The 27,243-nt window shown below is 53.3% G+C and overlaps 12 protein-coding genes across 12 annotated transcripts in view; 5 read left to right on the top strand and 7 right to left on the bottom strand.

The window, feature by feature from the left end:
* The window catches only part of UMAG_15012 (uncharacterized protein), a gene marked incomplete at both ends in the record, with an annotated part of 2,757 nt that extends 323 nt beyond the window's left edge, over positions 1 to 2,434 (bottom strand). The window contains one exon of the mRNA XM_011388551.1: positions 56 to 2,434. Within this exon, the coding sequence (XP_011386853.1) occupies positions 56 to 2,434 (2,379 nt within the window). The remainder of the gene's footprint in view (positions 1 to 55) is intronic.
* Positions 2,435 to 3,517: 1,083 nt separating this feature from the next.
* On the bottom strand, positions 3,518 to 5,470 carry UMAG_00657 (UV-damaged DNA-binding protein RAD7; the record flags this gene model as incomplete). Its single annotated transcript, XM_011388162.1, has 1 exon — positions 3,518 to 5,470. The coding sequence occupies one exon, from the start codon at positions 5,468 to 5,470 to the stop codon at positions 3,518 to 3,520; it is 1,953 nt and encodes a 650-aa protein (XP_011386464.1).
* A 553-nt stretch (positions 5,471 to 6,023) lies between these two features.
* UMAG_00656 (uncharacterized protein) lies at positions 6,024 to 7,622 on the bottom strand (the record flags this gene model as incomplete). The annotated part of the gene is made up of 1 exon (XM_011388161.1): positions 6,024 to 7,622. One exon carries the CDS (start codon positions 7,620 to 7,622, stop codon positions 6,024 to 6,026), a length of 1,599 nt encoding a protein of 532 aa, XP_011386463.1.
* A 605-nt stretch (positions 7,623 to 8,227) lies between these two features.
* On the bottom strand, positions 8,228 to 10,024 carry UMAG_00655 (putative Family 9 glycosyl hydrolase; the record flags this gene model as incomplete). The annotated part of the gene is made up of 1 exon (XM_011388160.1): positions 8,228 to 10,024. One exon carries the CDS (start codon positions 10,022 to 10,024, stop codon positions 8,228 to 8,230), a length of 1,797 nt encoding a protein of 598 aa, XP_011386462.1.
* Positions 10,025 to 11,134: 1,110 nt separating this feature from the next.
* On the top strand, positions 11,135 to 11,755 carry UMAG_00654 (putative ADP-ribosylation factor; the record flags this gene model as incomplete). The annotated part of the gene is made up of 1 exon (XM_011388159.1): positions 11,135 to 11,755. One exon carries the CDS (start codon positions 11,135 to 11,137, stop codon positions 11,753 to 11,755), a length of 621 nt encoding a protein of 206 aa, XP_011386461.1.
* An 89-nt stretch (positions 11,756 to 11,844) lies between these two features.
* On the bottom strand, positions 11,845 to 13,488 carry UMAG_11456 (GPI-anchor transamidase subunit GAB1; the record flags this gene model as incomplete). Its single annotated transcript, XM_011388480.1, has 1 exon — positions 11,845 to 13,488. One exon carries the CDS (start codon positions 13,486 to 13,488, stop codon positions 11,845 to 11,847), a length of 1,644 nt encoding a protein of 547 aa, XP_011386782.1.
* Positions 13,489 to 14,095: 607 nt separating this feature from the next.
* UMAG_00652 (uncharacterized protein) lies at positions 14,096 to 16,495 on the top strand (the record flags this gene model as incomplete). Its single annotated transcript, XM_011388158.1, has 1 exon — positions 14,096 to 16,495. One exon carries the CDS (start codon positions 14,096 to 14,098, stop codon positions 16,493 to 16,495), a length of 2,400 nt encoding a protein of 799 aa, XP_011386460.1.
* A 717-nt stretch (positions 16,496 to 17,212) lies between these two features.
* On the top strand, positions 17,213 to 19,339 carry UMAG_00651 (uncharacterized protein; the record flags this gene model as incomplete). Its single annotated transcript, XM_011388157.1, has 1 exon — positions 17,213 to 19,339. The coding sequence occupies one exon, from the start codon at positions 17,213 to 17,215 to the stop codon at positions 19,337 to 19,339; it is 2,127 nt and encodes a 708-aa protein (XP_011386459.1).
* A 586-nt stretch (positions 19,340 to 19,925) lies between these two features.
* Positions 19,926 to 21,098, top strand: UMAG_00650 (uncharacterized protein; the record flags this gene model as incomplete). The annotated part of the gene is made up of 1 exon (XM_011388156.1): positions 19,926 to 21,098. The coding sequence occupies one exon, from the start codon at positions 19,926 to 19,928 to the stop codon at positions 21,096 to 21,098; it is 1,173 nt and encodes a 390-aa protein (XP_011386458.1).
* Positions 21,099 to 22,409: 1,311 nt separating this feature from the next.
* UMAG_11455 (uncharacterized protein) lies at positions 22,410 to 24,212 on the top strand (the record flags this gene model as incomplete). The annotated part of the gene is made up of 1 exon (XM_011388479.1): positions 22,410 to 24,212. One exon carries the CDS (start codon positions 22,410 to 22,412, stop codon positions 24,210 to 24,212), a length of 1,803 nt encoding a protein of 600 aa, XP_011386781.1.
* Positions 24,213 to 24,263: 51 nt separating this feature from the next.
* On the bottom strand, positions 24,264 to 25,175 carry UMAG_11454 (uncharacterized protein; the record flags this gene model as incomplete). The annotated part of the gene is made up of 1 exon (XM_011388478.1): positions 24,264 to 25,175. The coding sequence occupies one exon, from the start codon at positions 25,173 to 25,175 to the stop codon at positions 24,264 to 24,266; it is 912 nt and encodes a 303-aa protein (XP_011386780.1).
* Positions 25,176 to 25,611: 436 nt separating this feature from the next.
* UMAG_11453 (putative E2 ubiquitin-conjugating enzyme) lies at positions 25,612 to 26,421 on the bottom strand (the record flags this gene model as incomplete). Its single annotated transcript, XM_011388477.1, has 5 exons — positions 25,612 to 25,626; positions 25,704 to 25,765; positions 25,857 to 25,922; positions 26,021 to 26,080; positions 26,172 to 26,421. 5 exons carry the CDS (start codon positions 26,419 to 26,421, stop codon positions 25,612 to 25,614), a joined length of 453 nt encoding a protein of 150 aa, XP_011386779.1.
* Between the last annotated feature and the right edge of the window lie 822 nt (positions 26,422 to 27,243).

Raw genomic sequence — 27,243 nt, 5'->3', positions numbered from 1 at the left:
ATTCGAAGATTGCTGATAATCGAGGCAGCGGACGAGATGAGTGTCTCGTTTTCACCGAGCAATTCTGGGTGTTGGCGGCGCTAAGATTGGTGAGTGCTGCAAGGTCGAGTGAACGTCGACGTGGTGTTCGCGCCAAAGGCGTGGCTTGGGCTGAAACATCTTCGTCCTCCTCATCAGCAGCAGCAGGAATAGGCCAAGACGGTGTAAAGGGGCGACGCATGAATCGAGAAGCGGAAGCCTCGAGCATTCGCTCTTCGTCCTCATCCAGCAGGTCGACGGTGGACAGTGACTCGTCATCCAGCGGCTCGGCCACCTGCTGGCGTGTGAAATCGACCGTATCTGGATTGGCCGCAACGTGCACAGGAGGAGTCTCCATCACCAAATGCTTCTCTGCAGCTGCTGGCGACGAGGACGAAGTCGATGCTTGCAGTTCTTCCTTACCAGGCAACGAGATTTTCACTCTCAGCCTATACTCGATTCTCAACGCCTTGAATGAAAAACTCGGTACGACCAAGCGCAGCTCCGGTTCCTGGATCAGTTTCTGCTTGAGCGGCGCCGACGAACCCGCCTTGATCATCTTTTCGTAGCGACCAATGGCAAAGTTGCCTGTGTAGATCTGCCTTGCCTGACCCTGCTCGTAGAAAGGCGGCAGGTGGTCATCTGCTTGACGCTCCATGTTGACGATACGGATGCGCTCGGACCAGGAGTGTGGACCGCTGAAGCCGGAAAGGTTGTCTGGGTCTTCCTTTTCGATGACCAGCGTACCGAGTCGCGAGTAGGTCATAACGGATCGAACAAGCGCCAACTCGACCTGCGGCTCGTAAGATCCGACGAGATGTTGAGGCATACGCAGCTCCAAGCTGAACGGGATCTTGGTCTCCATGTAGAGAGCCGCCATCGCAGGCACCGAAAGAATGGCTTCGAAAGAGCCACGGCCTCCATGCAGTGTGCTTTCGAGCGAGTGCGTCAGCCAGCCCTTCATGCGACCGTCTACGCCTTCTTTGACGTTGATGTAACTCTTGCGTCGACAGCCGGGAAGACCTGGCCTGGAGATGGAGCGGGCAATGGAACTTGGTGCAAAGGCTGGGGCAGCTTCGAGTGGTAGGGCACCGAACACTTCCTGTGTGGGCCGAAAGCCACCGAGATCCGAAGCCCACGAATCCTCATCCTCATCGACGGTTTCATTCTCTTGCGAATCAGCTGAATGGATAGAGGCAGTGTCAGTTGAAGCGTTGCGTTCGGTCGATACGTCGCGATCACCTCGCGACGTCACACGGCGGGCGCGGATGGGTTCGAGCGTTGGCACGGCAAGACCGGCGGTGCGCGGAGGATACGGCTCGACAGCAAATGCCAAGATGATGCGCTCGCCTCGTTTGTGTGGCAGCAGCACCGATCCGAAACGCTGCCTGCTGACAATGATATCGATCTCGTACTTGATGCGTGCCATGGGTCGCAGCTTTTGACCATGCAGCTTGTCTCTGACCTGGCCAAAGAGCTGATTCGGTTTAGGAGGAGCGTAGCGAGTCTCCATGTCGATGGAAGGTGGCAGATCGATGTACTTTTTGCCTTGCTTGAATGTCTTCTTGAGCTTGCTGTCGAGCATGTCGAGTGCTGAAGCGTGTAGCTTGAGGGGTAGAACAAAGCTAAAAGGCACAGCGAGGTTGTTGCGTCGTCCATGGTCTACAAGGCCGGTCTGTTCGAGTTCAAAGGCACCCGACTCGAGGTCAGCTTTGGTGACGAGGGTCTTTTGCTCGGAGAAAAAGAGGAGCTGACGACGGGCGATGCCATGCTCGTTATCCATCGAGTAGTAGCTCGAGTCGCCTACGCCAAAGACGCTGGTCTCGAGGTCGCCTCGAATGCGAGCCTTGACGCCAGTGATAATGCCACGCTCCGGGTCGTTGCGAAGGAGGTGAACGGCGCCCTTGATCTCATCTCCAGGTCGATAGGTCTTGTAATCGATCGAGTCTGAGGGACCTTCGAGAAAGGCGATGGTCTGGCAAGCGTGTCTTTCAGGTGTAGAAGACAAGGGCTTGACTTTACCTTTGACATCGATGCGGGCTGCATATCCTCGATTAATGGTGCTCGAGGTGCTAAATTCGGTGCTATCAGTCAAGATGGAAGCTCTACAGCTGTCGAAAGTAGCTACACGTTCGAGCGCTGATCCACCTGGAAGAGCACCGCGCCGAGAGTCCATCCGCATTTGAGATTGCAACCGACCAGGGAGGGTGATGTTGCCGTTGTTCGGAAGAGAGGCGAGGTTTTCCCGGGTCAGCGGTTCGGTGCGAAGGCCACTGGAGCGGCCTATGGACATGGTCCCATCGAAGCCACAAGCGAGAGGTGTGCTGCTGGCTGGCGATGAGCCTGTGGACTGAATAGTTGCACCCAAGCCCACATGGCGCAAATCGGGGACAGAGACTCTGCTGACCACTGCCATACTGTCAGATGCGGCGGTTGGTTACCTCAGAAGAATGCAATGGTGTGGTCGCTCATGTCGTGGTGCGGTACGAGCAGCGGCGAAGCGACGGAGTCGAAGGGCAGCGACTAGTATCCACGATTCTGGAGAGAGGTATCACCTGCCAAGATGCTTGGAGCCCTCGAGACTGTTAAGCAAAGTGCGAGGATTCACGATAAGAATCACGAATCTCGAATCTGGCTGACACGAGGCCAAGTTCACCGGCTCAGCAATTCCGTCATTCACGATTCACGATTTTTCGGCGCGACCCAACCAGCATCCAAGCTAAGTTGACTGTTAACTCTTGAATGCCAGATTGCCAACAGCACCGATCGTGCACCGATAAAGAAGCAAAAGCGAACACCCGCGGAGCGCCGAACTCCGACTGTGGTCATGTTCGTGAGGTGCAAAATGAATAAAGGGTTGCTCACTTTGGATCGAAACAAGCGTGAATAGAAGCACAAATCACGAACGAAGGATGACACAGGCATGAGGAGACACAGCGGCAGATCGCGGGAAGCGTGATTAGTCGGGGCTCCATTCCGTGCATTTGGGCAACCGAGACAGGAGCGGGGGAGCCGAAGCACGCCTTTTCTTCTGAATTATTTATAATAATTTGTGTTGTGTGATACAGAATAATCACGAATATTCACGATTAAGCGGCAAAAGCGGACCGGCAACCTCTCCTCGAGAGTCATAGAAGCACTCCACATCATGACCCAGACAGACTACAACGTAATTTGCATGCTCTCCCCCTTGTATGCACATGGGCCAGGAGGCTGTGTCTGCAAGATTCACAGCATGTGATTGTGGCGAATCAGTGTCTCGTGGGACCCTTTCCGAGCTCACACGGGCCAATCTTGCCGACCATCATATCCCTTCTGCATATTCACGATTCTCAGCGTGCATATCAAGCAATGTAACTTGAAGTCCCATCCAGCCTCCTGACGAAAACGGCAGCTCAAGACAAAGAGGTCGATAGCTCGGCATGATGATTTACTCCTACTGAGCAAGCTAGGACCGGAGAGTCATATGAATGCAAGTGTAACATAGGGTATGTGCGAATCAGGCGGCGTACTTTTCCTTGCCGACGATCCTGACCCGGTCCGATCTGAAAAAGTCGCTGATGCGGTTGCAGCCAAACACCGATACCTTTTTCAGGCTGTCAATGTTACGACAAATCTTGTCCAGGCTATCATCGTCGACTGCTCGCACAAATGAGAGATCGAGCGTCTCCAGTTTGGTCAGGTTCTTCGCGTTGGCAAGCACTTCCAGACCTGTATCAGTGATCCCATCCACCGAGTTGAGCGACAGCTCGACAAGATCAGGTCCCGAATGCGTCAACAAAGGTTCCATCAGACTGTCATCGAGTTTGAGCATTCGGTCGAGATACAGGTACGAGATACCGGTCACACCCTCCAGTGTCCAGTCAGCAAACATGCCAGCAACCGTCTCGGCTTTAAGGTTTTCCAGCCCGATCAGGCGTAGCGTCTTGAGTTTGTGACAGCACGGCGAGATGGCTTCAACAATGATACGGTCAGTGAGGTCAATGTTCTTGGAAGTGTCCAGGTAGGTTAGGTTCTTGCCCACCGCTTTGAGCAGGCTTACCACTTCGTCGTTTTCCAACGACTTGGGCGGAATACCTGGCGCCGATACGCCTGGATCCGAGATGTCGAGGTACGTGAGCTGGTCGCCGTAGCTTTCCAGCGGCTTGAGCATCGTCTTGTCCAGCGGACCAATCTGTGCAAGACCGAGCTCTCGCAGATTCGGGCAGTGCTGCACCATCGACTCAGCGCACGATAGATCAAAACGAGGCGATTCCCGGATTTTGAAGCTCTCAAGACGAGGGCCGACGGCTGCAAAGAAGCGGTGCCAGGCTTCTTTGCGAACCAAAAAGGGTCCATAGAGTTCGATGCTCTTGAGTTTGGTCAGCTTCTGTGCCCAGGCATCGATTGCGTCATTGTCAAGCATGCCGCACAGCTGTAGGTTAATGTGCTCAAGATTGGGCGCAAACGTCGCGATGCTCTGCAAAGACTGACTGTCCAGCTTGCTGCAATCGTAGAGCGAGAGCGTTTTGATGAAAGGGGATAGAAATAGCTGCAGCGTCGTAGGGTTGAGGCTGCGATTCTTCGAGATCGACTTGCTGATGGCGTCCTTGCTGTCAAATCCGATCAGACCGAGTGCCTCGACGTCTTCAATATGGCGACTCACTATCTCGATACAGTATCTCTGCAAGCTCGGGAAGCTCTGATGGACGCTGTCCTGCAATGTCTTGCGTCGAATCTGTCTCTTTTTGGGTGTTGACTTGGCTTTGTCATCAGCACCAACTCCGCCTGGCCCCTTGTACATTGGACCGCAACGGTGGCAGAGGGGACCTTTCTCCGACATCTTGGTGTACGAAGTGACCGTGAATTTCATCTTGCACATGCCGCAATACGCAATGCTGCCGGGTGTTCTGCTGGCGTACGAATGGTTGGCACGGGAGCTGCTCGCTTGTGGCAGGCCGAGCGAATCTTCCCAATCTTCGCGTGCTGGGCCCTTTCCTTTCTTGGATGAGCCCTTGGGATTGTAATCATCATCGTCCTCGTCTTGCTCGTTCTTGGCCTTCTTCTTTCCTTTACCGTCGAGGGTGCTGCTAGCCTCTGCAACGACTTGATCTGGTTGAGCACGCTTCTTTCCATTCGATCGCGTTTGATAGCCCGACCTTGTGCTCGCCTTTGCCTCGACTTCTATGGAAGCCGTCGCAGCCTGAGGCAGATCGTCGTCGGTCTCGTCGTCTTCTTCGAAATTCATCGAGCTGCCATTGCGAGCCAGGGCACCACGAGTTCGTGGCGCTGGTGCAGGTGAAGCAGGAGCAGGTAACGATGAGGCATTGGTAACAGCAGCAGCAGTAGCTGTGGCGACAGCCTCTTGCTCGTTCTGGTCTCGTCGTCGGAATCGATTGGTATTTCGAGCCGTAATACCTCGCTCCCGAAGAAACTCGGTCAGCGCCGAAGTGGGCCCACGAACATTGGACATGTTGTCGGCTTGGAAGTTAGCCAGTTGCTACGAAGCTCGACCGTGAACGTGAACTCGATCTCGTCACCTGACTACAGGGGAACAGTCGAATCGAAAAGTGAGAACGATAGAGGATTTCTGAGGAGGGTAGAATCGTGAATGTGGCGTTGCATGCAGCCCAATCTGAAAAAGCTGAGTCGCAGATTACGCAGTTCCCGCCTCTGCCGCCTCATACGAGTTGTGGTTTCAAGTCTTGGCAGGTCATGAATAATCACGATTATGAATCGTGAATGGGGAGTTTTTTAGTCCCTGCATGAAGTTCCACCCCACGACTGACACCTGATTAACTTGGGTAAATCGTGTATCAATCACGAATTGTGAATGATTCACGATTCACGATTCACGATTCACGATTCACGATTCACAATTACTAGAGTCTGCCTGCCAGAGAAATGAAGGGAGCATATACAGATGTGAATGAGTAGAATTGAAGCAAGGCATCAAAAGGGTTTCCTATCATACAAAGTGAAAAAGGAGCATGTCTTTGCTTTGGTGTTCATACAGAATCACATTCTCAAAGAGCTCGAGTGTAATTTGATGGGAAGATGCCAGAGCGGCCATTGAGCAAGCCACGCCACCACATTTCGTCTTCCTGCCCGGTGACTTGGATGATGTCGCCCGTCTTGAAGGGGAGATCTTCCTGTTCCTGTCCATCAAAGTCGTACAGAGCTTCTACCTGCCCAGGAAGCGACGAGGTAGCGTGCGCAGCGGGCCCAACTCCCGGAGCAGCGACATACTGCTGCTGAAGCCTTGCCTTTTCCTGCTCCGCGGATTCGAACTGGGCAGCGCCAGCAGGAGCATCTCCGGGGTGTGAGAAGGGATTTGGAGGCAGGTCATCTGAGCGAGGTTGATATGATTGATCTGAAGCAGAATTGTTCAGCTGCTTTCCCCCTTGCTGCGTGACAGGAGCGTTGGCGAACTCGTAATCAGGTGGGAGGTCTGCGTAGGTTCGAGAGGTAGGCTCCAAAACAGCTGCGGAATTGCTCGAGCCGGGTGCTGTAGCTTGAACAGAAGGAGGAGGCGGCACTCTTCGCGATGAAAGACTTCCGACGGGTGCTACAGCTGTGCCGTATTGTTGCTGCTGCTGATGCTCCTTCGAAGCGAGGCTACTGGCGTCTTTCATATCTTCCTCCGTCATCTCAAGATCACCCGGCGTAGTGCCTTCAGGAATTCGGTCGGTGCCCATCAACTCGGGTCTTTCTTCAGCAGCGTAGATCGTCTGCCACAGGGGCATCACAGCTGCAGGGACAGGTCCTGGCAGCTGACCAGAGAGGATGTTTTCAGCTTTGATGCCAGGTGCATTGTAGAATCGTCCGTTCTCATCTTCGCGCTTCAAGACGATGGTGCCGTCTAGCTGCAAGCCTACATAGAAGCCTTTGCTTTTGACGTACGACCAGCACGGTGCTGCCTCGAGGCCGGATTCTACCATGGCGCCGTTGCCGACGGGGCCAAAGGCAACTGTGAGCTCACCACCGAGACTGACCTTTGGGCGTTTGAACGCGTCTACCGCCTTCTGATTACGAAGCACCAGGACGACGTCATAGATATCAAGACCGATAAGAAACCCGTACCCAAGCGTATGGATCAAGAGGCCCGAGGGTGCAGACCACGATCCATCTGGCAGACGCGATAGCACAACGCCGGAGCCTGATGCACCAGAGAAGCCGAATCCTGTTCGAAACACGGTGAAGATGGCAAGTCCGTGCGCCTTCTGAAGCACCTTGGGAGGTATCTTGCGGATGACCTTTTGCGTCTTACGGCTGTCGTATTTATGTGGGTCCTTGACGTTCTTGCCTTTCTCGTCGTATTTGGGCGCTGGCGGAGGTACCACAGCGGACTGGTCGCTGATACCAGCAGCATCGTTGGCAGATACTTCGACAGAGGCGCCCTTTGCGGTAAAGGTACGCAGGATTCTGGCAGCTTTGTCGCATTCCAGACCAAGCTCAGTGGGCCAGAATGATTCAGCACCCAGCTTGCCGGCGGTGCGATTGGACCACTGACCGACTGGTGCCAGGACGTTCCAAGCACCGGTCTCGACCTTTTTGTAACTCTGCTTGAGCTTATCCCACTTGGGATCGTCTGTCTTGAGCGCTTTTCTAAGGTCGATCGGCATTCTGCACTATTCTGTGATTCTGAGGCCACTGGAAAGAAGGTACAGACAACTGTGTGGAAACGATGGTGGTGGCTGGGAGGGGTTGTCAAAATACTGTGCATCTGCCACGGTTCAAGCAAGCGAGGTGTGAAATGTGCACCGCCACGCGGCACAGTCTCCACAAGCACATGGCCCGGGAAAGAACACCACCGACCAAAACTTGGATACCATTTCACGACGACGCGAAGCTGGAGACCAAGCTCTTTTGAAACCGTCGTGTATGCACGCACGGTTTCTTTGAACAGAACGAATACAGTAATTGGTAGACCGAATCGTGAACGGACAGAACTCAATTCATTTCCTTCCGCATTGACTGTTAACAAGAAGCGCTACTTTGAAACACACACACACACACATGTGATCGCTGCGAATGATAGGTCCAAATGAAGAGAGATTGTCCTTGCCGTGTTAAATGTACCTGACTTTATACCCAAGGGAAGTCTACGTGATTTGCTGTTTATGATGTGCATGCGAGAAAGGAGGTGAGCGTGAGAAAGAATGACAAAACTGACACGTGAGCATGCTTCACGGGGGGGGGGGGGGGGGGATGGGGATCCGTGCCGAAGCTATAGACCCATCTTCTTCTGGCGAAAGTACCACCGGATACGTTGGCGCTGCCACCAACACAGACCGCCAATCGCGGCAAGCACAACAACAACGACGATCACAGCAATCGCAATTTTTGCGCCTTGGCTGAGTCCGCCGCTCTTAGCGGGGTATGCTGCATCGGTGGGTCGCCCCTGGGCTACGTTGGCACTCCCGCTGGATGTGGTATAAGGCGGATCTTTCGTCACGTTTCTAGCGATGCGCGATACGGCTGCAGCTACCAGTGGAGCGTTGTAGTCGAGTGCAATCTCTGTCTGAGGCCAGTCGTCTCGAATATCGAAGAAACGATCCTGCTTGTCGGGTCCTCCAACCACAGCACCATACAGCACATGTAATTCTTGGGGCGGGCTGTTGTTGACGTTGGTGATATCATTTCCGCCAGATGCCATGGCCGAGTGAGGGTTTTGAGGGCTGTTGGGATGCTGTCCGACCACGTAAGGCCCGTTGTAGTTGTTGTCTCCAAGAAGATAGTCGACTTGTGAGTCGGCGAGCGATCGATAGGCGCTCGTCTTGGCCGAGGTCGTAGCGAAGCCCGAGTAAAGATCAGCGATAAAGGCAGCGTTGAGGGCAGGATTGAGACTTGCAGCATCGCTGTCGCCCTTCCACCAGTAAAGACCACCTCTCGTCTGGCTGACGTACTGCATCTTGCCGTCCGTCAGGCGGTCAAAGTACGACTCGGCGTCGTTCTGGAAGCGCGACATATCGAGATTCATCGAGGCATTGTGCTGAGCCAGCTGGGTCGCAAGGACAGGAAGGGCGGCCACTTTGCGATCCCAGTTGAGCGCAGCGTTGATGCTTGCAAAGGCATTGCTACCATTGGGATAAAAGGCGAGACCCTGGTTGGCGTAGCTAGCATCGGCTTTGGCCAATGCCATCCACAGACCGGCAAAAGCGAGATCATCCTCGTAGTCGCTCGACGGGTAGCTTTGGCCAGCTACGGGTTGTGCCATCGAGTAGACCTGCTTTGGCGAGCTGTTGATGGCGAGGTCCCAGAGTCCTTCGGCGTGGCGCAGCAGGGCTTCCGAGTAGGTTTGGTTGTGGATGCTGGGTACCCCTCCGAGCTGGGCACCGCCTGCGCTGGTTGGAAGCGAGGCGCTTCGACCGCTGTACAGGTAGGCCGATGCGGCAAAGGCGGCAGCACACGAGGCAAAGGCATCGGTTCCTGGGTTCTGTCGTGTCACGCTGTACGAGGGTCGCGGATCTGGAATGTTGCGATCTCCACCCCAATACTGGTCGTCGATGGTAGGGTTGCCGACGAGGACCCATAAGGTGTTTTGATCCGAATGTGCCTTTGAAAGCCAGTCAAGGCCCCATCGAAGTGTTGAGTCGAGATATGCGTCCTGCGAGCTCCTTGCGTACGCCGAACCGAAGCTCAGCGCACTCCAGGCGATGGACGTCACGGTCCAGCAGAATGGATAGGTGGCCTTGATATAGTCACCTGCATCATAGTAGCCACCAGACAAGTCAGTATTGTTGAGCGAGCCGTCGTTCTCGCAGCTGCTGTTGCGCCAAGGCACGCGATTGTCGGCGGGGAGAGCACCGCTTCGTTGCGCCTCGTAGAACCAAAGCGCGTTGCCAAGAAGGTCGGCATACTGAGGATTGACACCATTGGTGAGATTAGACTGCTGCGAAACTGCTCCGCTAGATGCCGCAGGCGGTTCGTAGACCTGTTGTGATGTAGTTTGGGCGTCGATGCCTAGCACAAGATGCGTCAGTGCCACGAGCACGCCCAACGACTGTGTAGCGACAGAACGCATGTTGGAAGAAAAAGTGCCTGGTGAAGATACCTTGACCGAAACCGATGAAATAGGGATGGTGGTAGGAGGATTGCCAGACTTGAGCAGCTACCAAGCATATCATGGCCCTTCTCGAGTGAGGACAGGGACAACCATTTGCGGAAGGCAGTGCAGGGGCATGCCGAAGTTTCGATGTTGACGCGGGCCTGAGCTTGAAAGGGTTCAACTCTTTGGCAGGAGCTTTGGGGAATTTGTTCTCTACTAACGTTAAGTTAGTAAGTATCCGCACGCACATTGCGATTCAGTTTGATTGAGGCAATGCCGATTGTAGTTACACACACTCATTCTACAGCATTCACGATTTTCGCTAGACCATTGTAGTCTCTAGGCGCACGTAGGAGGCATTGAGGGCGGACGAAGCAAGAACGCCAGCTGTATTCACGATTAGAAACGGGCCAGACTCGTGACTGTCAAGTGGCAGACCAAAAACTGCCAAATGACGATCCGAACGAAGAATCTGGACCGCAGAAACAAACGAAACAAACGGCTCTGTACGACGGAACACCTTTGCCGCTTCGTGCCTTCTGTGTGAAGAAAGGCGTGCCATAACCACAGATTCAGTCGTAAAACCCAAAATATTCGTGAGGGTGCACCGTGAGGCACGAGCGTCGTCGAGCTTGGAGTCCAAGATTCGTGATTCCACAGCCTCGGGTTACCGATGCAAGTATGAATGAACTGATTGCAGTCTAAAATTCCACAACCAATCAACACACACCGCTGAAATCGTGAATGCCGAAAATGCAGCGCGCGTCTCGCCATGTGGCAATCACGAATCTATACAACGTGAAATAACAATCACGAATCGTGAATCGTGAATCGTGTAGGTACATCGTGACTCGTGACTCGTGACTGCACACGGCAATACCTTTTTGATGTGAGGTCACCAGTATTGACACTCATCTAATTTTTGGCCCTCTCCAAACGTGGAAGCACGAAGGCATGAGGGTCCGTCCAAAGTCATTAGTCGTGAGTGTTACTTTTACAATTGAGCATGCCACCATCCATACTCTTCCTAATCTCTGCGTTCTTCAACCACGCTGATCGCCGGTCGCCGAGCCACGGGACGAGACCATGGGTCTGCTCACTATCATTCGCAAGACCAAGTTGCGCTCTCATGAGTTTCGTTTCCTATTCCTTGGCCTCGATAATGCCGGCAAGACCACCATCCTCAAAAAACTGCAGAATCAGCCGCAGTCTGAGATCGAAGCAATCTCACCGACATTAGGCTTTGCGATCCAGACGTTTCAGTATCAAGGTTTCCATCTCAATGTCTGGGATATTGGCGGCCAGAAGAGTCTTCGTCCATACTGGAAGAACTACTTTGAAAAGACCGATGCCATCATATGGGTTGTCGATTCCTCTGATACTGCCAGACTCTCGGACTGCAAGGAGGAGCTCGAAAAGCTGTTGCAGGAGGAACGTCTACATGGCGCTACCATCCTCATCTTTGCGAACAAGCAGGATCTTCCCGGTGCTTTGTCTGCGGAGCAAATCAAATCTCATCTCGAGCTCGACAAGGTCTCGAACCATAGCTGGCGCATCCAGCCGTGCAGTGCTTACACAGGCGCTAATCTCGTGGACGGCCTCGACTGGTCAGTCAAGGATGTAGCCGATCGAATCTACTATCACGGCGATGCCAAGTCTACGCTGGCTATGTCCATGGCGTCTGTTGAAGACCAACCAACCACGTGACCTGCACCTAGGACTCGTCAGCACACCCTCACAGCCAACGTCATCGACGACATGAGCACGAGATCAGGATTGAGCCTTGCTGATTGGATCTATACTTGTACAACAATTCGTCGTCTTGGCTTGTCGACCTCTTCCATCGCCGCATCCGCCGTAACTGATGGAGCGTCAGATGCAACAGTGTCGATTGATGCATCAGTATCAATGTGCTGTTCACTTTTTCGTCGGATACGCGAGCGGATTGGCGACCTCTCACTTTCCCAGCGCTCCCGACCCCATGCCCACATAGCATCGAGTACCAGCATCCCCCCGCCCAATGCCCATACCAAGGTGATGGCGAAGAAGAAGTTGGCATTGGCCGAACCTGCATTCAGCCACAGGTGGTGGAAGGCAGGCGATAGGCACGTGCAATATGCATACGTCAGCGCCGTTACCAAAGGATAGCGCATATACTCGAAGATCTGGTCGTGCAAGCTCAGCAGGCCCAAAAATAGCGCATGGTCGCCTATCGTCGGATAGCTCTTGAACACGGCAATGACACCGGTCATGAGAGTAACGCCGAAGAGCGGATCCTGTCTGTACTTGATGGCGAAGGGCAGAGCATAGCAGGCGAGATGCACGTTGAAGGTGAGCAAGAAAAAGTCACGGAAATGATCAAAGATTTCCATGAAGAAATACCACCATAGACCCAGATTCGGTGTAAGATCTGTGCACAAGACGACCGAGCCGTAGACTTGTTCGATCCATGTCCAGCCTTCGTCAATGGGCACTTGAAGAATGTCGGGTAAATTGACGAGAATGGTACTTGCTGAAGCCTTGCCTGGGCTTAGAACAATGGCTCGTGAGACCCATAGCCCGCCAGCAAGCACGGTTGGCATGAAGAGAACGCACTTGAATCCTGCCAAGCGCTTTGCGGACCGAACACGATCCGCAAGGAAGCCCAACTGGCGTGCAGCTTTGACATCGGTTGAGGAAGCATTCTGACCAATACGGACAATTTCGCTTTCGTAGACGAGTTCGCCTGCTCTCTGTCGGCATAATTGAATGAGCATGGGTAGCAACAGGATCGGATAGAGCGAAAGTAACGAGGAGACTGTCCAACAGACAGCAAGCAAGACGGCCGAGCCGGACATGGCGGAATGAGTTGCAGCAAGGAGAGCAACCACCTCAAGCGATACGGAGCTTCTCGAGATGCAAGTGGCAACGGTGTAAGGGTTGAATAGGAACATGACGGTTACCTTCAACGCTCTGCTCTGATCCCAAGCGTACAGATAGGTCTGTCGCGACCACTTGGCCTTTTCTCGAGCGTGACATATGCGGAAGAGGAGCCAGCCTGCGATCACATCAGCCGCTGTCCAAATGATGATGATGGGTAGCTGATCGCCTTGTGAGTGTAAGCGCTTGAGTGCGTAGTTGAGGACAGGAAGAAGTAGCGGGGTGTGGTGGACGGTGCCAGCCGAATACGGATCCGAGGGCAAAAGAGACCGTGAGGACGCAACAGGTATTGGCGGGTGTCGGAAGAGATGGTGCGTCTCCATGAGCGCCTTGAAGCTACTCAGGGGCGTGCTTAGTTCGGGACGGTCTTGTAGCAGCTCGAATGTATCTGTGTATAGAGAAATGCCGATGCGAAGCAAAGCTGCGCCTATCAATGCCAGGCACAGCAACCAGCTCGATGGATGAAGGCTTCGATCAGAGAGCACCTTGGCCGCTCCAGGCGCACGACTTGTCGCCTTCATGCTGGCTCGACGCTCGTGCACCCTTCAGCAGAATCGCCGAGATTATGAAGAGAGAAGATTCGGGGGACACGTATGAGTGTAGAGGGAGGTTGTTCTCGCTTCCGAGTTTTGTCCAACCTGAGGATTCTGCACGTTACTTACCATCTAGTTGTATGGCCTTTACGCACTTTCCAACCAACCAACCAACACAAACATGAAAGCTTCGCGTCCCCTCCACGCCTGGAGTCGTTAGTGTTGCTTTTCTAGCATCATCGGGATTGAGTGGACGTCGAAGGGCCCGATCCGCCACCCGAAACGAAATTGGTCAGCCTGCGTAACCCGTGACATTAACCAGAACCAAAAAAAAAAAAAGAAAAAAAAGGGGAATTGTCCGGTCTGACCCTGCAGAAGAAAACGAGAAAAAAAAAGTTTGAGCAAACTGAAGATTTTGAAGATTTTGTCTGCGCTCTTGACTGGGGTTAGGGTGCCATCCGGCTTCCTCATCAACCCTGTTCTCCTGGTCCACAACCACGATCGAATCAGGACACCAAGAAAATATCTTTGCATTCAGCAGAGGTAGAGATACGTCCCTTTTTCAACTCTGGCTCCATCAGCCAGTATCGGCGCCATGTTGTACACCAAGTTGGGCAGCCCGTTTCGGCTCGTACGACCAACAGCGGCCGCTCGACAGCTCTCGACGTTGTCAAACAGATCAGCTATCCGAGCTCGTATTGTATTAACTGCCGTATCGGCGAATCTGCTTCAAGCTACTTCGTCTTCTCTCCAATCTGCGCGATGGGCGCCTTTGGATCGCCACCCGGGCTTGTCACAGGCATTCCGAGGCCTTTCGCAATCCACTAAGGCCACAGAAGCAGCCACTGCCGCTGCTACATCCACAAAAGAACCCTTCGAACTAGAGAATGTTGCGGCTACAGACAGCAGTGAAAGCGAAATCTCTCAACAAAGTACCAAACGGATCAAGGACGAGACGTTTGCATCTCTCAAAGGCTCAGTCAACCCTTCCATTCTTAAGGCTTTGACCGTCAAGCCATTCGCCTATACCAACATGTCAGCAGTACAACAAAGCGTCCTTCACCTCCTTCCCGAGATTGCGGATAGCGTTGGAGAGTCTGCTGCACCAATGCCCGACGGACAGGGCAGGGACATGCTCGTCAAGGCAAAGACTGGTACCGGTAAAACTATTGCCTTCCTTGTACCTGCTCTTGAAGCTCGTTTGCGATCCATCGAGGACGTCCGCAAAGGCAAGTTTCCCAAGCCGTGGTCAGAGATGCTCGAGCGACACAGGCCTGGTCTCGATGTGTCCTCGCTCCAGAAGAAGGAGCTCGATGAGATTGTCAAGCAGTTTGTCAACAACACCGTGGGTGCCCTCGTCCTTTCACCAACTCGAGAACTGGCCACTCAGATTGCCGACGAGGCGAAAAAGCTGCTCTCCCACAAGCCTGAATTGAAGGTGCAGCTCCTCGTCGGTGGCGCAAGCCGAAACTTTCAGATCAATGACTGGAGGCGGTCAAGACCTGACGTGGTCGTCGCTACTCCTGGTCGTATCCTTGACCTGCTCAACGATGTCGGCATGATTCGGGAAGCCATGACGGCTTGCCGTACGCTTATTCTCGACGAGGCCGACACGCTTCTCGAAATGGGTTTCCGCGACGACTTGCAGGCCATCATGCGCCACCTGCCCGCCAAAGTTGACCGCCAGAACATGCTCTTCAGTGCGACCGTCAGCCCCGAAATCCGCGCCATCGCTCGTGCCAGTTTGCAAAAGGATCACCGCTTCATCGACTGCGTTCCTGCCGGCGAAGAGAACGTTCACAAGCACATTCCTCAGTACGCTACTGTTCTAGAATCAGCAGAAGAGCAGATCCCTCACGTTGTGCGTCTCATCGCCCACGATCAGCTCATCAATCCCGGAAAATCAAAGACCATCGTCTTTGCACCTACTACAAAGATGACTGAGCTGTTAGCCGACGTGATTCGTGGCGTCCAGCGCCATTTGCCCGCCTCAACAGGCTCGAATGTTTATGAGATCCACAGCAAAAAGGACCAGCGGGCGCGTTTCAACACCAGTGATCGTTTTCGCAAGGACCAGAGTGGCGCCAGCGTCCTCGTCACCAGCGACGTCAGTGCTCGTGGTGTAGACTACCCCGGTACCACCCGTGTTATCCAGGTCGGCATCCCCAGCAGCAAGGACCAGTACATCCACCGTATCGGCCGAACGGGTCGTGCCGGCGCTCAAGGACGATCCGACATTGTGCTCCAGAACTTCGAACGTGGCTTCCTCTACTATCAGTTGGACGATCTCCCTGTCACCCAGCTGCATGTCGACGATCTCGTACAAGAGGTTGAGACGCTATCGAAGCGCTTCGATGAGGCTCCCGAGGAGTTCGCAGTTCCAGAGGAGCTTGTTAAGGCGGCAAAGGCCAAAGCCAAGGGCTATGTGGTCAAGAAGGGCGTCCGTGGACGTGACGAGGTAGTCCGTGCAGCTAAGCCTCCTGCCCAGATTTGTGGACCTCTCACCGGCAAATACAGCACCAAGACGCTTATGCCGCTTATCGAGGATTCTCTTCAGTCGCTTGAGGAAGAGGACGCCGTACGTGAGACCTTTAATTCGCTGCTCGGCTTCTACCTCGGCAAGGGCGACGAGCTGCGCACCAGCAAGATGTCGGTGCTTGAGGGCGTCAAGCAATGGTCGGTCGAAGCTGGCAGGCTGGAACAACCACCTTATCTCAGCGATGCCTTCATGCAGAAGCTCGGCATCTCGCTCCGTGACCGCAACGGAGGCAGCGGCTTCTCTCGTCGACATGGCGGAGGCGGTAATTCGCGCTCATTCGGGCGCGGCCGTTTTAGCAAGGACGAAGACGCCGGCGGCAGCGGAGGTCGCTTCGCTATCGATGGACGTGGGCGAACCGGTTCACGATCGAGCGGTGGACGGGGCAGCAGCTGGGGAAGCGGTCGCGATGCTCGTGAGAGCCGTTTCAGCCGCGACAGCAGCTCCAGCAAGTGGTGAGCCTCCATTCGGTCCCATGCACAAACGACAGTCCTCATCAGTCACACCCACCTCTCTGGAAAAAAAATAGCTACTCTACTGCACGACGAGACTCGTGACTGTTGTAACGCGTTCTTTCTCTGTACTTTTATTAGCTATGTTCCATCGTCGTTTTGAAACAGTCAATCAGTTATAGTTGTTGTTGTTGATGCTGCCGCTTGGGACGGGCGCCATGTGTGTATGTGTGTATGTATCCTCGGCGCCATGGTCTAGTCCAAACTGATCACTGTACTTTTAGCCACGCTTCGTTGGCTGAGCACCTGCAATTCATAACAAGGCGCCAATAAGAACGAGATCACAGCACACATGCGAGTTTGATGGCAAAAGGTGCCTGTAAAAGTGATGATCCGAGCCGCCAACATGCACGATGGCTTCCACTTACCACTCAGCACAGACTGTGACTTGGATGGCAAGGTTCTGGTTGCGTTAGTCACGAGTAGCGCAGGGTCTTTCGAGACGCGCAAACGCTGTGGAGGCAGGAAATCACGAATCGTGAATCGTGAATCATGAATGTTTAGACGACGCGTCGAAAACAACAGCAAAGGTTCAAGGGCTTCTCGATCTGTGAATCACGAATCTGCGAATTCGCTTCCATCTCGTACCCAATCTAAACGCAGCAGCACTCTTCGTTCCGAGGGAGAGTGTTCAGTCGTCTGCCCGTGGATCCACCAAATGGCCATGTCGGATGCAACAGTGTTCGACATCGACTATCCGTTCCCTGATCTCGATGCGACTCGAGCAAGGGAGTCGCTTCGCTTCGCAGCTCTCGAATTGTCCAACCGAGGGCTAGCTTCATCATCGAGATGGACGCTCGAGCTGCTTCAGTCCGTGCCTTACACAGGTAACCTCAACTCCGGCCTAGTCCTTTCAGACCAGAGTCGCTCCAATCATTCTGCGATGGTCACATCAACACCAGCACCGAAGCGGCGCTCACAAGCGAGATCGCTCGTTCCAGAGCATTCTACACCCGCACTTGGAGTGCATCAGCGAATGTCTGTGGAACCTGGTGCAGAGGACACATCGGCAGGCGAGGGTCTGGAGAGCTTTGCACCCGGCACTTTTTCCTCATCTCCCCTAGTCAACAGTCGCCTTGCTCATGTGGCGTCCCCGAGAGATGATCCAGACAGCTCACTCATCCCGGTCGGCAGCGAAGATGGTACTGCCCCTGGATCAGCACACGTTCATTGGCAGTCTAATACCAACTCTGTGGACTGCTCTCCTGGCGCATTTCAGTACCGCCTCGATGGCACATCATCCGCCGCATTGTCATCGCTGGAAGAAGATTCGTATCTGCTGGCTAAAAATTACTTTGATCAGCATCAGCTCGAACGATGCATCTGGGTGCTTGAAGGTAGCAAGGGCAGCTCTGACAAGGCACGCTTCTTGCGGCTCTACTCTCGCTTTCTCATGTCCGAACGCAAGCTTGACGAACACGGGATGATCATCCCAAAGCCTAACGGAACCCTTCCTGCCACCTCTCCGAGCTTGATCCCCATCTTGAAGGAACTCGTTGATGTCTCTGACCCCTTTCTTCTCTTCCTAAAAGGCGCAATCTTGCGCAAACTCAATCGGCCCATCGAAGCGATGGACTGTCTCGTTCGCTCTGTCCAGAGCTTTGCATACAATTGGGCGGCGTGGCAAGAGCTTGCCATGACACTCGAGCCGGGCGAAGCGGATCAAATGGCCGACTTGCTGCCCGAGTCGTTCATGGTCAGCTTCTTTCGCGAATTTCTCGATCGCCACTCGGCGCAAGAAGGCGATGCGACGATCACGCGTATTGACCGACTGCTAGAGTCGTTTCCACGGTCCGCGTACCTTCTCACTTGTCGAGCCCAGACCAATGTACATCGCCTCGAATACATTGAGGCAGAGCAAGACTTTCAGGAAGCGTGGTCCATCGATCCTTACCGAATCGACGGGTTGGCCGACTACTCGAACGCTCTCTATCTGCTCAACCGCACAGCCGAGCTGGCTCATCTTGCTCACAAATTTAGCTCCTTTGCGAAAGATCGACCAGAGGTTTGCTGTCTTGTTGGTAACTACTACAACCAGCGCAGTGACCACCATCGAGCGATTGAAGCCTTCCGACATGCTCTTCGACTCGACTCGGGCTGTGTGCCTGCCTGGATTCTGCTCGGCCACGAGTATATCGAGCTGAAAAACAGCCATGCAGCTGCCGAGATGTACCGCCGAGCACTCAAAATTAACCCACGCGAGTATCGTGCGCTCTACGGCTTGGGCCAGGTGTACGAGCTCAATGGAGCTTACACGTACGCGGTCAACTACTTCCAAAAATGCGCGGCGATTCGACCGTATGACGGACGGATGTGGTCAAGTATGGGCATCTGTTATGATCACCTCGGTCGATCACAGGATGCTGTTTCGTGCTTCAAGCGCTACCTCGCTTGCCGACTCAACCAAGGCGATACGGTGATGGGTTTGACGCGGATCATCGAGGTGTACGAAAAGGAGCGAGATTTTGAAGCAGCGGCTTGCTACCATCGTCGTCTCGTTCAGGTCGTTGACCGCGCGCTGACTGGCACCGAGTCCAACGTGGTTGCGAGATATGCGCGCTCCTACATCATTGCAGCGAGGTGGGAGATGGGTGAGATCGGCGTCAGATCAGCACAAGAGCGGGAAGAAACAGCTGATGAGAAGGAACAAGATGGCGAGCCAGAGACCGTAGCTAAGGTTGGCAATTTGGCGCTCGCCAACGATTACCTGCAGAAAGTAATTGCTGCAGGCACCGAGATGACAGACAGCGCCGAAATTTTGCTGAAGCGGCTCGCCTTCCTGCGGGATTGAGCTGCTCTGCTGCACATCAGGGCTGATCGCAACGTAAATCATTCGTGATTAATTGCAAGACCATAAAATCGCAGCGTGATCTTTGTCTCGCGTGACGGAGAAGGTGAAAGGGGAGCAAAAGCGAGCGAAGGGCCGCGCGTATTGACCAAACGTTACGAGACTGCACTCGGATCACTGGTACAGGATGCGTTCAATCGGGACTGAAACTGATCATGACAGGTTCATTAGGCTGAGCTGAGCCGAGTGTGCTGGAATTGCCGACCACAAAACATGACGAATAACGGTCATGGGCGAAAGGCGGAATTTGGACGAGAGGTATCGTAATCACATGCTGGCTCGCCTGGCATCTGGACCGACAAATTACAGTCATGTGTCACAGCGTGACTGAGCACATGGAGTGACAAGCGCCGTGCACTCACGACTTTTTCGACTGAGAGGTGGAGGATGACCTTTTTTTGCATAGCCGTGTTTGTGTTTGCCCAGATGACATATAACCCAGTCTGTGAGTGTGGCTCAAGTCGTCTCTTGACCTCTTTCATCCGAGTGGCTCCTACTTTGCTTTCACTACGTAAAAAAAGATAACATAATGTCTTTGCAACGCAATTACCTGGTTTGGGGCGCCAATGGCGTATCCGGTATCGCGGCGCTTCGAGCTCTCGTCGAGCAGCCCAAGGAAACGGTGGGCGCCATATTGGCGGTATCTCGCCGTCAACCGCAGGTAGACTTGAAAGATGAACGTATCAAGTTCGTCTCGATCGACATTCTCAAGGCTCCCGTCGACGAAATCGCCGAACAGCTTAGGGCCAACGGCGGCGACAAGGTGAGTGTAGCTCTGCACTACACCTACATCGAAAAGAAGGACGCTCAGGAGCTGTTGGACGTCAATCATGTCTTGCTCAGCAAGGCACTCGATGCCACTTATGCTGCGGCCGGAAAGTCACTCAAGCACTTCCACCTGCAGACGGGCTACAAGTGGTACTCGCTGCATCTTGCCAACAAGGACATCGCATCTCCAGTACCCTACAAGGAGGATGCACCACGCGGACCCACCGATCCTCCAAACTTCTACTACGATCAGGTCGACACTCTGGTTGCGCATGCCAAAAAGCACGGCTATGCTTGGTCCGAGACGCGACCCAACACGATCATCGGTGCCGCCAAGGGCAACTTCATGAACCAAGCCGTCTCCACCAGCCTCTACCTCACACTCGAAAAGGCCAAAGGTAAGACCGAAGTGGAGTACCCCGGTAACAAGCTTAACTGGGACCAAATCTTTGTGTCTCAGAGCACTGCCATCAACAATGCTCGTTTCCAAGTATTCCTCACCGACCCGGGGAATGCAGCCAAGACGGAAAACCAGTCGTTCAACATCGAAGACGGCGACAAACGCACACTGGGTCAGATCTGGCAGGATCTGGGTAAAGAATTGGGCCTCAAGATCCTTCCTCCTACGCTCGAGACAAAGTACAACGAGAAACCTCCCAAGCTAAGCTTGAGCTTGGACGAGTGGAGCAAGCGGTCGGAGAACGTGGAGGCCTGGGAAAAGTTGACCAAGGAAAAGGGTGGTGACCCGAAGGCTTTCGCTGACCATGCGACCTTTGCCTTTGCGGATTTCACGCTGGGTGCCACATTTGACCAGCAGGGATGCCTTGACAAGGCCAGGGAGGCAGGTTGGCATGTGGTGTGTGATACGGTCAAGGATGGGTACTTGGACACCTATTACTACCTTCAGCAGATTGGAACGCTCCCGCAGCTCTGAATTCGTTCATTGCGAGTGTACTTCAAAGCGAGCCGTGATATACTGTAATTTGACGTTTGAGACGGGTGTAAAGAGTGTAGTCACGCGTCGAGCATATTGATAAGCGTGTTCAGGTAAGGCGCATCAGTGGCCCAGGTAGCGAAGGTTGAGAGGAGGGCTGTTCGGTGTTGGCTCCAGCAGATAAAGCGTTCGGACAGGGCAATTCGTAACATGCAAAGTGGAAGATGGCGAAGCGGGTGGTGCAGAGGAAGGCAGGAAAGAGACGCGCAAGGGCTGGGGTGACTCTGTCGTATTACACAGCAAGAAGAATGTCTCAAAGAGGATCAGTTGCCATCTCCTCAACCTCCTTCCATAGCTGGCTGACTGGCTGACTGGTTGGCTTCATCGACCAAAAAATTGTGGTTCTTCTTCGTTGGCGAATCTGATGCAAGCTACGGCCCCAAAGCTCTGAGCGCCGAGATTGCGGGCCTGAATGAGCTCAAGAGGGCGAAGAGGAACGCACTGGTCCTATTCTGTGAGAACCCCTCACCCTTGCCCGCTTGATTTTCTCAAAACTTGGTCCCACAGTCACCAAGTGTAACATAGCGGATGCTCGTCCGTGGACCACGGACCACGGTCACTCATCTACCTCCTACCATGCCTTCTCTTCGCGACTCTCCTCACTTGCCGCACTTGTCCCTTGTCAAGCGCTACGTGTAAGATTGCTGCCTGACTCGTGTTCCCTCCATTGGTGTCACCCATAGAAGTTCCACTACGAACTGTGTGCTTCCGTCTGCTGTGTGCTGTTTAAACATTCAACAAAGCGCGAGGTAGCTTTCTTAGCGCTTAAGTAGGGAGGGTCATCGCGCTATTTGCCACGGTGCAAATCACGATTCACATGGATAGCTCGTGTACAGCCTGATGTACACGATATTTACTGTATAATAATGGTTAAAACAAAAAAAAAGAACGCGGTGGGTTAGGGCTAAGCAGAAGTTATTCCACTTCGTTGCGGAAATCCAGCAAGTCTCGGAAGTCTTGAGTACAGTGACAAAAAAAAAAAAAAAACAAGTCACGAGTGTTCGGCAGCAAGCTCCGAAATCGTAAATTAATCACGTCGGCTGACCGCTATTGGTCCGATATAAATATGTGATACACGAGAGGGTTGTGTTGGTGTGTGTGCTTGTTTTGGTGAATCTGCAGGCGCGTTTCAGAAGTGGATGCAGCTCAACGTGCTACCAACCAACACAGAACAGACCCTGAACCCGTCGACTCGATGTGGCTGTTCTTCCCTCCTTCTGCTCATCACCATTGTTTCATTGCAACACAATCATGTCAGCACCAGACTATCGCTATCTGCAAGCGTGGGCTCGGCCCTCTGCTTCCAAATCTGGATCCACGTCGAAGCGCCTCTACGACAGCGGCATCTCGTACGAAGCCGTATTGCCTACCACCAACGGCGATGCTGCTGCTATAGCTGGGCAGAATGCATCCCAGCAACAAGCATCTGCGTATCAGGTCAGGTTAGATACCCCCGGTGGCATCTCTTACGCCCCAGATGCGCTGGCCCAGCACAACTCGGTGAAACGGCTGTTCATCCCTGCTACTATGCATGATTGTAATACCAAGGAGTACGATTTCATTACAGAGATTGAGGCGAAGAGGCAAGCTAGCATCGATGCAGCCGCGAAAAAAGGACCTCAATTAGACGAAAAAGGGAGAACTCAGGCTCAAGCGTACCAGGAGGAAGTAGAGAACTCCTGTTCCAAGCCTGCTTCGGTTAACAACATGTGCAAGCCTTTCGACGTTTCCAACACCGCATCGACAGAACCGGTAGCAGAAAAGAGCATCAAAGAAAAAGAAAGTGATGCCGCCTCGATCGCGACCAACGCCACCATTGCATCGGTGGACTCCAAGATGACCACACTTACGTTGACAGCAGAACGCACACAGACGGTGCCAGTCAGCGTTTCCGCCAACGCAGTCGCTACACCCTTCCGTCCGCCACCTTCTATCACCGGCGATGCGGCGCATGCACGAACGCCTTGGGCAGCTTCCGGAAACTGGACCTCGCACCGAATGCTCGACCGTGTCACTGAAAGAGAAAAGAAGCTCGGCATCACCCAATCCGAAGAGGCCACGCAAGGACGAGTGCCGTCAGCGTACGAAGCGAGCTTGTTTGCAACTTCATCGGACGCCGTAACGATCCAGAAGGCTCGACCTGGTGGAGAACTGCTGATAGAAGATCTCTTCGTACCTGATCCTAGACCATGGCGACCACTGCGATACGTGCGGAAAGTGGATCCACGTCAGATGCTCATTCTGTGCGCTGGCGCTGCTTTGACACCCGGACAAGTAGCAGCTATGAAGGTGGGCACTAGCGATACAAACTCGATTCTCACCACGGTTGCCTCATCCACTGGCTTCAGCGCAACCGATACAGCTTCAATGTACAGCTCAATCCCCACCGACTTTTCGGTCGAAGCAACGCGCAAAGCCATGTTTGGTGCGGGCAAGCTGCCCGACTACAAATCGCTAGAAGCCCAACTCAAGACCAACACATCGGCTCTTGTACCCACACATCAAGCCGAAGAGAAACGCGCAGGTCTCGGATTCGTCTTTTGCCCCACCCATGATCTGCGTAGTCGTCAAGCTTCCCACGCACGCTTACCCTCTGTGGTTGTGGAACCGAATTTCTCACGCCGGCTTGAACGGCCTCCCGAATTTGCCCGATCCACCCTCCGGCGAGCTGCCCTTCGCTCCGCCCTGGCCGCACTCGAATTCTCGCGGTGGGAAACGGAAGGCTTCGACAAACTCGTCATCGCTACACATCACACGTGGCTAGTTGACGGAATTACGCGCTGGATCTGGGAGTGGCGTCATAACAACTGGCGGATCATGTCGGAATCCCCGCTGGGTATGGTAGGCGAACAAGTTCCCGATCGAGATCTGTGGGAGTTGCTGGACAAAGCGGTAAAAGGATATGAGGAGATCGACTGCACAGTGAGGTTCTGGAAGGTGAGTAAGGAGCAGAACAAGGTAGCGGTCGGGTTGGCGCAGGTAGGCGCGTGTAAGGATAATCAACAGCCTGGAACGGTGAGGTGGACCAAGAAGAAGGTCCCACAGAGCATCTAATCCAGGACGGTTGCGCGCCGCAAAGTATGCTTGTGTGTGACAAGATGTGTTTCACCGTGCTGAGATGAAGAGATGGGTGGGCCAAGCAAAAGCGAGCACGGCGTCGTATCGATTCTTGAGTGAGCTCGAAATCGGGATCTTGTCCGTTTGACCTAATGGAATGATGGAGATCAAGCTGGCGAGTAAAACAGTGGCTAACGACCAAGACGCCGTAGCTTTCGAATAGCGCTTGCTCGCTCTATGCGTCACCGATGTGTTGCGTGTACCTGACGAACCGTTCCAGGGCAATGATCGAAGCAGTGCAGGAAGAGCAAACACGGCGTGAACGGCAAATGCCCCGATGAGCACGATGTACGCTGTCCCCATGAACGTTCTCACCTGCATACTTGGATGCGACAGGGTGTGTGATACGAACGAGTAGTCCAATTCGCTCGGAGAGAGAGCCAAGATGGGTGCTCGCTCAGAGGATGGGATGATCCGATTGACGAAAGCGTGGTGCAATGCAACCGGCGCCAGCAACCAACCTGACAGTTGAGCCAGCGTCATCCTTGCCTTCACAGGTGTCACCGGTGGTAACGCTTCGATCTTCTCCTGGCCTCTTTGATTCTTGGTGTTTGAAGTGGAGCACGAGGTGGTGAAGCGCGTGATGAGCCTTTTGACCAACCCTGAAGCTAGATGTGTCGCGATCGAGGTCCTTAACACAATCTCGCCCGCACCGCTCTGATACGCCACACGACCGAGTAGCATCCACCTTGACACCGCATCAACTCTGTCAATCACGTCTACATTGATATTCAGCAGCCCAACCAGCGGTGCGGACAGATGTACTACTGCGAACGCTGACAATGCCGCGGCGGAAGCTGTTTGCAGCCGTGTCAAGAGCTGAAGCGTTCGTCGACGGTAGGAGGCCGGAATACAGAGTATCGATCCGCTCAGCCGCAGTCCGAGTCTGTGCATGACCATCTTGACCGGAACAATCAGAGGACGTCCAGCTACGGCGAACTTCGAAATACCGCTTGTTGAGGAGAAAGTTGGCAGCAAATCGCAAGGTCAGCAAAGTGTATAAAAGTGGTCAAAGCTCTTCCAGCAACAACAAAATGTCTCAAAATAGTGGCACAAAAAGTCGCGTATCGCCGTTCGTTGTGTTGCTAATCAGCCAATCATTACTTGGGCATTATTTCAAGCAGGTCATCCTTAGCTCTGGTCTGCGATTCTTCGCGTTGAAAACAGCACCCAAGAATGTGATAGCATATAACGAGAACGATGCATTACAAGTATTCAGCTGTTGGTACACGTCGTTCATGATAGTGAAAGACAAATTGTTTGATGATGGAGGTGGAATTTGGTTGAGACTAAAGTGCACGAGTCGCTCTAGACAGAGTGTGCGTCGCAGCAGTCTCTATGCTGAAGCGTACTGTGTGGTCGAAAGAAGATGCAATTAAGCGAGGTCAGTGTCTCTAAAGCTGTGTATAGTCGAGTGCGGGAGCTTACCTTTTTGGTGTACTCCTGCGCCGTCTTGTCGAACTTGGCTCGGTCTTTGTTGTAGAGCTCAGCTGCAGAAACAAGAAGCATTGCGAGCAGGTAAGAGACGGTCAATTTAACTCTTATGGAGACAATGCTGCAATGGAGAGGGTGAGAGCATACCGATAGAAGCGACCAACGCATCGTCAGCGTTTGGCTCGTCGAGGAGCTGGAGTATGGACAGTAAGACTGAGCGCCCGGTTTCAATCGGCAGTGATGCAAAACAGAAGCCTCAATCAGGTCAGAAGTGCTTGCGACGGCGTATAGAACATGTTCTTGCCACTTACTGGTCACCGCCTTGGTGCTAGGTTTCCAAGCCTCGCTCTTGAGGATACCAACACAGAGATCTGGATGGGACCAAAGATGAATGTCCAAATGTCAGTAACGAGCTTGGCAGCTTGGCAGCTTGGCTAGGGCATCGCAGACCGTGATGCTCACTTCCACTCTCATCAATGTTAGGATGATAGATGCGGGTGTTGAATTTCACTTTGGGCGACTTGAATGGATACTCTATGGGGAAGTCCATGTCGACCAAGAAAGTGCCTCCTGCATAAGGGCTCTTTGCGGGTCCCTTGAGCCTAGCGACCCATTTGTAAATGTTGTCCTCCTTGGGCTCGACACTGATACCATCGACGGGTTCCTTGGTGAGGTCGGCGAGTTCTTTGCCAATTCGTTTTGATGAGGCCATCGCCGGCAGATGCAAGTGCGTCTTTGCTGGACGGGCGCAATCTTAAAGGGTAGGCGGAAGCGGGAGGTATGCGCGTATGGTTCTGCAGAGCTTTGGCCGTTGCTGCCAATGGTAGATTTGGTGGGGAATGAAGCAATGCAAATCGTCGTGGAGCTGAGGGAGTGATCTTAGAGGAACAAGCACAATAGTAAAGTGACACGATTGGTTGAAACGTTAGCATTAGGCAACGCCCACCTGCTGAATCGGCTCGCGTGTGTGGTTTTTCGAGTCAGTCACAAGTCGTGAGTAGCGCGACCTGCACGATTCACGATTCCAGATTCACGATTCATGAATTTGTGCTTACAGTCACGAGTGGGTTTCACACTCGCTGTGTGGAGGGCAAAATCGAGATCTAACATCCTGAAGAGTTTTCCATGTTCCACGTTCCGTATCTCGTTGGCTGGTTGCTTGAGATTGCGAAACTGATACCCCACTCACGACTTGCACTCGACTATGATAGTGTTGTGGCCATTACTGACTTGTTTGTATGCTGTTCAGGAACTCATGCTGCTGTTTATGCACGATTCAGCTTTCTCCCCTGTCAGCTTTTTCTGTTAGTACGTGATACACGATAGCAATGCACAAGTCGCGAGTCACGAGTGTTGTCGGCCAGCAAACAAGAATTCAGGATTGTATTTAAAACGTTCAACTCGTGAATGCAACCTCGGTCTGATTCGTGATTCACGATTCACAATTCGGTTTGGCCACTGACGACTGTTCCTATGATATCACCGCGTCCAGCTGATGCGCCAAGAAAATCAACACCGCCCATGTTCATGCACG

The sequence above is a fragment of the Mycosarcoma maydis genome, chromosome 1 (genome assembly GCF_000328475.2).
Source record: "Mycosarcoma maydis chromosome 1, whole genome shotgun sequence".
In the NCBI taxonomy this organism is placed as follows: domain Eukaryota; kingdom Fungi; phylum Basidiomycota; class Ustilaginomycetes; order Ustilaginales; genus Mycosarcoma; species Mycosarcoma maydis.
The sequence above is the reverse complement of the archived record's forward strand: the minus strand, read 5'-3'. Positions and strand labels throughout refer to the sequence as shown.